An 8,570-nucleotide genomic window follows, 5' to 3' on the forward strand; every position below is an offset into this window, starting at 1 on the left:
CCTCCCTTTCTCCCTCTCCCTCTTCCTCTCCCTCTCCCTCTCCCTCTCCCTTTCCCTTTCCCTCTCCCTGTCTCTGTCTCTCTCTTTCTCTCTCTCTCTCCCACTCCCCCCCTCTCTCTGTGTAGCCCTGGCTGGCCTGGAACTTAATATACAAACCAAACTGGCTTTAGACTCACACAGATCTACCTGTCTCTTGTTCCTGAGTGCTGGAATTATTTTTTGTCAACTGAATTGAATCAGATGTTTTCAAAATTCTGTTAATGGTTGAATGAAATCTATATTGTAGAATTTAAAATATATCCATAATTGAGGCTCTAAATTTCCAGCTCAGGAAGGATGAACTATAGTTTAGGTGTTGACATATCCGAATTCTTGGCATTTCATTCTGTCTCCTCTGACTGTTCAGTTCACAGAAGCGAAGCACTATCATGCCAAGCTGGTGAACATACGGAAAGAGATGCTGATGCTCCATGAGAAAACCTCAAAGCTGAAAGTGAGTGGGAAACCCTCGTCCTCCTTAAAGCCACAAGCTTGTTTTTCTTCAGTATTTGTTTTGACTTTTTGTACTTGTCTATACAGTAAGATATGAACTCATGCTACATTGTTCCCTTTAAACATAAAGTCCCGTGGCTCCTTCACCAGTCACTGGGCTAGTGGGCTCAGCTCTGCAGATGAACTTGCAGCTCACACTGACTGTGAGCTTGGAGCAAGGTTTATTTGAATTTTTCTTTTGTTTTAAACTAAGGTGACCTTAAATTACTCCAAATAAATTTTAAAATTAAATGTGGAATGTATTAATTTGTACTGAATAACTCAAGTCAAACATTTTTTTAAGTTATGCCATAAATGTGCCCTGCCCCTCTCTCTCCTCAGAAGAGAGCACTGAAGCTGCAGCAGAAGAGGCAGAGAGAAGAGCTGGAGAGGGAACAGCAGCGCGAGAGGGAATTTGAAAGAGAAAAGCAGCTGACAGCCAAGCCAGCCAAGAGGACATGAGGAGCCTGCTTTCAGGTTCCTGTCCCACCATGCTTCCTGGATCTCCAGTGCTGTACACAAGGAGCGAGGTGTGGATGGCGCCCTATGCTGTGGCATGTCCTGAAATCTTTGCCAGGGTTGCTGTGTCTCCAAGACTTCACTCAAGAAGCCTTGTTAATACTTAAGTTTTCAACTCTTGCTTAACCTTAACATTTCTTATTTTGATCTTAAATCATTTGTAAACTGAAAACACTTTGGTTATTACAAGAGTCTGGATACTAGTTCAAAATGAGTAGAAGGTCTGTGCTTCTTAAGAATCGATTTTAGTTTCAATTTCTCCCTTTCTGAGGACAGGCCTTTCCTGCACAGCCACACTGATGTTTGGGAATTGCTTTTTATTGCTTAAAGAGAAATACCAATTGTCTGATCACAAATCTCCCAGAAAGAGAGCTGCCAAGCTTCTGTGAAGAACATAGGAAGAGTGTGCACACTGGAAATACCAGCACCTTAGACGTAGGCTGGGAGTGGATGCCAGACAGGTTCTTCTAGCCAGTCTCCTCTGTTTTCAGTGTTGCTGCTGAAGTCAATTTTGGGTTCAGGGCAGGATTCTATCCATTCCTAAAGCAATGGAGCAATGGTGGACCTGCCAGATAGTCAGAGGTGTGTTTGTGTGTGTCTGTCTGTCTGTGTGTGTGTATGTGTGTGTGAGTGTGTGTGTGTGTCTCTGTGTGTGTGTGTGTCTGTGTGTGTGTGTTTGCATGTGCATGCTAAGTCATCACAATGTAACAATGTCTCTGTGCTTTTTTTGGTTTCTCTCTCTCTTTTTTTTCTAGAGACAGACTCTCTATAAAGCCCTGACTGTCCTGGTATTCACTGTGGAGACCAGGCTGGCCTCAAACTTAACAATCTACCTGCCTCTTATTCCCAAGTGCTGGGATTAAAGGTGTGCACCGCCATGCCTTGCTCTGGTTTTTAAGTAGAACAAAATCTGCTGCTGCTCACATCATATGTGAATAGTGTACAGAAGAGAGGACATGACACCTTTACTGTTTTCTAGAACTTTTTTCCTTCTTGTTGCATGTAGGAACTTACTCTGTAGGGCAAGATGAAGTCTCATTGTTTGAAATCAAGAGTGCAACAGTATACTTTTCTGTTTTAGTGTTTAAAAGGAAGCTCGTTTCTAGCCCCTACTATGAGTTAGCAGCATAAGCTACAAAGGTGTCTGATTAGAATGTGCATCTTTTATAACTATACTTTTAGTAAGCTGGAATTACTACCTCTGATCACATACTGGGTGATAGAGAGATCAATAGAGAGACCATTAAAGATAACCAGTGCTAAGAACTGTCAGCTTAAAAGCTTAACTGCTTCTTTGAAGGAGCCTTTTCCTTCTTAATGAATTGTGGTCCCACAGTCATTGATCTTGACTTCTGTTCAAGAATACAAACAAGTCTATTCGAAAGGCTGTTACCCTTAGTCACTTGCTAGCACTCCTAGAGCACAAGTCACTAGGACTTGCAGGACAATGCCATTACATTGTAGAATGTATTTGTTACAATAAAATATCAGATATCTGACGAAGGCTGGAGATTGCTTTTCATGCTGACGTTAGACCAGTGTTGTTGGTTGTTTCAAGTGCTCTTCCTAGACACTTCTGGATACTTCCTCAGTCTCTTAAAGAGAATCTGTTCTTTGTTTTGCTTAAAGTTTCTGCCAGTGATTCTGGTGTACCTTAAAGGATGAGACACTTCTGGGTCTGGTTGCCACTGGCAGGGTTTCCCACACTAAATAGCATGTCCTTTTCACCTGGGAACTTGAAGAAAATGCAGATATCCTCAGTTCTTACCCACTAGTTCTGATGTGGGGCCATAGATTTAGAGTGCTCCAGATTATTCTGATGCAAGGAACTGGTGGTTTAGACTATCCAGTGATTTACATTCCTAAGCAATGGAATAGTTTCAAAGCTACCCAGTAATTTGTGGAATTAATTTTAATAAATAAACTATTCACTCCTGCTTTTGATAGAATCAGATTTAAAGCTGAACCTTAGCTGGCAGGAAATTAAGAGTCCTAGTTAATTAATTGAACTTTTTGACCTGTATTAAAATAAATCATGTTTAACGAATGGATGGCAACGTGGCACATATGTTCTGAGAATTATATTAAGTTTTAAAGACTTTTTTTTTTTTTTTTGAGACAAGGTTTCTCTGTATAGTCCTGGCTGTCCTGCAATTTACTCTGTAGACCAGGCTGGCCTCGAACTCAGAAATCCTCCTGCCTCTGCCTCCCAAGTGCTGGGATTAAAGGCATGCCGGTGAGTTTTAAAGACTTTAACATATCAAAAAGATGGACTGGAGAGAAAGCTCAGCAGTTAAGAACACTTACTGCTTTTAGAGAGGACGGGGGTTATATTCCCAGCACCCACATGGTGGCTCACAACCATCTGTACCTCCAGTTCCAGGGGATCCAGTCCCCTCATCTGGCCTCTGTAGCATCAGACACAGATGCGGTGCACCTACTCACATGTAGACAAAGCACTCACCCACATAATAGAGAAATAAATCTATAAAATATTCATCATTACCTACCACTTGGAGGTCAGAGGTCAATCAGAAACACCATAGGTGATAAAACCCTAAAATTTTAGCTGTATTTCAGTAACATGGAAGCAGAATAACCAAACATGTACCCTTATAATAGTCTTGCTGTGTTTTTCAACAAATAGAAATTGGTCGAAAGAAAAGTTGCCTTTGTTTTGAAATAATATCAGCTATATATGGTGCTGACACATAGGGTGTTCATTTTGAGCTGGCTTTGTCATGAATATCATGTAAATGTGCAGACATTGAATGTAATAGACATGTGACCACAGTGAATTTTGGTGTGGATTCAGTTCACCAGTACCAATTGTATGCCCAAACACCTTTGTCTGATTTTGATTTTATAAGTGAAAGCTACTTTTATGAACCTAATAAAAATGTCAGAATCACCCAGTATCGTTTATTAGGCACAGTTTTGTACATAGCATTGTATATTCCTCTTTCTGTATATTTCTTCAGACATTTGTTTTACTACCTCTCCTGTATTGAATGTTCTTTGTTTCATATCAAAACAAAGCCAGTCCAGGGGCTGGACAGTTCTCAACTGCCCGTGCGGAGAACCCAGGTTTAGTTCCCAGCACCCTCATCAGGTTGTTCACAATCACCTGTAACTCCAGTTCTGAGGATCTGACACCTCTTCTGAGGTCTGTGGCCTCTTGCAGGCCTGTGGTACACATGCATGCACTCAAGGACACGGGCATACACATAGAAACAAATACTTGTTTTTGTTTTTTTTTAAAAAGTAATTACCAGTCCACTCATGAAATCCCACCTAGACAGGTGATGGAGGTGCCATCCAAGGCTGGGTGAAGTATCCAACTCCACAAAGTTAGCTTTTCTTTGAGAGTAAATAAATAACTATAAACTGGGCATGAGAGCACCATGGGTAATGGCTGGAGAGTTGAGAGTTTGAAGCTAGCCTGGGCTACAGCCTGAGGCCCTGTTAAAAAACCCAGAAGCCATCACTTTGGTGTGAAGTGCTTTAAGCCATAGCTCCCTGCGTAGATGCTGCCTCTGAATCGGAGAGTCCAGCAGGAGAGTACTGTAGGCTGCATTCAGGGTGATGGGTTGTCTTTGGAGAAGTGAGAACTGGAACTTTCTCTGAGAACTCTGTGTATATCTGTCAGTGTTGGCGCTATAGATCTCATCAAATTCAATGTATACTTAATACACATCATATTTCACCATAGCATGTATACTTTATTCCAAAGCCATGATTTTTAAAATTGAGCCTCCAAACATAACTATTCATATTTTAAAAGTTGTTCAGGTTCTACATTTTCTTTTGGATAAAGAGAGTTCCTGTGTTTTCTGTTATTGAGATCAAGCAGATGGGTAGCATTTGTTAGTTTAGTCATGTTCTGCCTGCATGCGTGTGTCCAGACTCCATCTAGCAGGCAAGGCAGAAACTCCATAGAAATGAGGCACAGGAATGGCAGTCATGGGGTTGGGTGCACTGTGGGGAGAGCTGGAGTGTAAATGGGGAGTCGGGTTGAGGGGAGATCTAAGCATCGTCTCTGAATAAGAGTGGCTTATAGATATGTAAAGAAAGGAAAATTCATCTGAAGATAAAATGGTAAAAGGCTGTTCTACGGTTGCTTTCCTATAAACTAAGGACTGTGGTCCACAACCATCCTTATTCCTTCCAACACCAGGGAGGAGAAAAGAAGGTTAGTGGGGAAAGGGGATGTAGGTCTCTTTAAACTACTTCCTGCTGATTCTGGATGCTGAGGTTTTTTTTGTTTTGTTTTTTTGTTTTTTTCTGTGTAGCCCTGGCTGTCCTGGAACTCACTCTGTAGACCAGGCTGGCCTCAAACTCAGAAATCCACCTGCTCTGCCTCCCAAGTGCTGGGATTAAAGGTGTGTGCCACCACTGCCCAGCGGATGCTGAGTTTCTTGAGGCAAGTGTAATCTTCATCTCATCAAGATATCACCAATGTCTTTTTCTTCCATTTATTTATTTATTTATTTATTTACTCATTCATTCACTCATTCATTCATTCACTTTACATCCCGATTAAAGCTCTCACCCTCCCGATATCCCCCTCTCCTCCTTTAAGAAGGGGGAGACTTCCCAGGGTACCAACCCACCTTGGCAAGTGAAGTCACTGCAGGACTAGACACATTCTCATCCACTGAGGCCAGACAAGGCAGCCCAGTTAGGGGAACAGAATCCACAGGCAGGCAAAAGTCAGGGACAGCCTCCACTCTAGTTATTTGGGGACTGGAATAAAGACCAAGCTGCTCATTTACTAAATACGTGCGTGTGGGGGGGGGGTGGGGGAGGTTGGGGAGCCCATGCTTGCTCTTTGGTTGGTGGTTCAGTCTCTGGGAGCCCCCCAAGGGTCCAGGTTAGTTGACTCTGTTGGTCTTCCTGTGGAGTCCCTATCCTCTCCAGGTCCCTCAGTCCTCCCCCCAACCCTTCCTCAAGACTCTCCAAGCTCCATCTAATGTCTGCATCTGTTTCAGTTAGCTGTTGGGTGGAGCCTCTCAGAGGACGGCTATGCTAGGCTCCTGTTTGTAAGCATGAGAGTGTCATTAATAGTGTCAGGGATTCCTTTTTTGCCCATGGGATGGATTTCAAATTGGGGCCATAAGTGGTTGGCCATTTCCTCAGTCTCTTCTCCATCTTTAGGACAGATTTTAGGTTGTTTTGTGGGTGGGTTGAGAGTCTTGCCTGGCTACAGGAGGTGGCCACTTCAGGCTCCATATCCCACACTGCTAGGAGTCTCAGCTAGTCTCACCCTCATAGACTCCCTGGAGCCTCTCCCATTTCAGGCCTCTGGTGTGTCTTAGAAACACCCCTCCCCCATTTCCATTCACTCTCCCCTCTCTCCCCATGTCTCCCCACATCTGGTCACTACCCCATTCCTCTCCACATCCCCTCTTCCACCTGCTTCTTCCCTCCCTCTACCTCTGACGACTGTTTCCCCTTCTGAGTGAGATTCTACCATCTTCCCTTGGACTGTCCTTGTTACCTAGCTTCTTCGGGTCTATCGGTTGTAGTAGCATGGGTATCCAGCACTTTATGGCTAATATCCACTTATAAGTGAGTACATACCATGTATGTTCTTTTAGGTCTGTGTTACCTCACTCAGGATGATATTTTCTAGTTTCATTCATTTGCCTGCAAATTTTATAATGTTCTTGTTTTTAGAAGCTGAGTAGTATCTCATTGTGTAAATGGACCACATTTTCTTTATGTATTCTTCGTTTGAAGGACGTTTCGGTTGTTTCCAGTTTCTGGCTATCACGAATAAAACTGGTAAGAATATAGTAGAACAGGTGTCCCTGTGGTATAGTGGGGGCATCTTTTGGGTATATGCCCAGGAGTGGTATAGATGGGCCTTGAGGTAGAACTGTTCCCAGTTTTTCTGGGAAACCACCAGATTGATTTCCAGAGTGATTGTACAAGGTTGCACTCCCACAAGCAAAGAAGAATGCTCTTTCTCCACATCCTCGCCAGTATCTGCTGTCACTTGAGTTTTTGGTCTTAGCCATTTTGATGGGTATAAGGTGGAATCTCAGAGTCATTTCAATTTTCTCGTTTCCCTGATGATGAAGGAGATTGAACATTTCCTTAAGTGTTTCTCAGCCATTAGAGATTACTCTGTTGAGAAGTTGCTGATTAACTCTGTGCTCCATTTTTAAATTGAGTTATTTGTGTTGTTGGTGTCTTACTTCTTGAGTTTCTTATATATTTTGGATATTAGTCCTCTGTCAGATGCAGGGTTGATGAAGATCTTTTCCCATTCTGTAGACTGTCATTTTGTCTATTGATGGTGTCCCTTGACTTACAGAAGCTTTTCAGTTTCATAAAGTCCCATTTATTAATTGTTGATCTTATTGCCTGAGCCATTGGTGTTCTGTTCAGGATGTTGTCTCTTCAACATTGGATCTACTTTCATTCCTCTATATGTAGACATTCAGTTAGACCAGCACTATTTGTTGAAGATGCTTTTTTTTCCCTCATTGTATGGTTTTGGCTTCTTTGTCAAAAAATCAAGTGTCCATAGGTGTGTAGGTTTATTTCTGGATCTTCAGTTCTGTGCCAGTTGATCAACCTGTCTGTTTCCATGCTGATACTATGCAGTTTTTATTACTATTGCTCTGTAGTACAGCTTTAACTCAGGGATGGTGATACCTCCAGAAGTTCTTTTATTGTATGGGATTGTTTTAGCTATCCCGGGTTTGTCTCTTTTCTCTTGACCACCAGCAACAGCAGCAGCAGGAGCAGAAACCGGCAGGAGGAACAGCTGCACCACTTTCCCCCCTCCCCGCCTCCTCCTTCTCTTCTGGAACTATTATCCTGCGAAGTTAACATAGTATTAAAATGACTCCAAATCAATTACATGGATGAGAGCGTCTCTCGCCTTCATCAGAGAAGCTTCTTGCAGTAGATGGCAGTTAGCACAGATGCCCTCCCCCACCGAAAAAGTCAGTGTGCAGAGAACAAGAGACTGTGGCAGGTTTAGGCACCAATGGGGGCACATACATCAAATCCTTCCTCACCAGTACTCTGGAATCTTTGTGGAAAAAAGGGCAAAAAGGTTGTAAGAACTGGAGGTGGTTAATAGCATCAAAGAAAGAGTGTTTTCCAGGCACAACGAGGCAGCAGTACCCACAGCAATCATGACAGCACAAGACTTACGCATGCTCCAGCCAGAAAGAAAAAAAAATCTCTGCACAGAGGACAGAGGGTAGGTTTGCTAATCCCTCCACTAGCTGAAGGGCCATTGGTATTTGATAGCTGCTGAAAGAGTCTAAGTTCAAAGATGGGCAGAAGTCCCTTTTCTTCAGGACCTCTCTCAGGAGAAAAAACCCTTGGTTGGATAAGCCCTTCTTCACCTTACCATGCACTCTGGAGGGTGACCTGCTGCCTGCAAATGGTATGCTCCGCTACAGAGGGAATCGACTGGGTGACATCTGAACAGGGCTGGGCAGTTTCTTGTGATTGCTGAGACTGTGACACATTTTGCGTGTATTCAGCACCAACAC

At 43.0% G+C, this 8,570-nt stretch overlaps 1 protein-coding gene across 1 annotated transcript in view; it reads left to right on the forward strand.

Moving 5' to 3' along the window:
- The window catches only part of Bloc1s6 (biogenesis of lysosomal organelles complex 1 subunit 6), an 11,494-nt gene extending 7,526 nt beyond the window's left edge, over positions 1 to 3,968 (forward strand). The window contains exons 4-5 of the mRNA XM_028784965.1: positions 407 to 493; positions 874 to 3,968. Of these exons, the coding sequence (XP_028640798.1) occupies positions 407 to 493; positions 874 to 993 (207 nt within the window). The 3' untranslated portion in view covers positions 994 to 3,968. The remainder of the gene's footprint in view (positions 1 to 406; positions 494 to 873) is intronic.
- The last annotated feature ends 4,602 nt before the right edge of the window (positions 3,969 to 8,570 follow it).

Source organism: Grammomys surdaster, unplaced genomic scaffold (assembly GCF_004785775.1).
Source record: "Grammomys surdaster isolate TR1022 unplaced genomic scaffold, NIH_TR_1.0 124988, whole genome shotgun sequence".
Classification (NCBI taxonomy): domain Eukaryota; kingdom Metazoa; phylum Chordata; class Mammalia; order Rodentia; family Muridae; genus Grammomys; species Grammomys surdaster.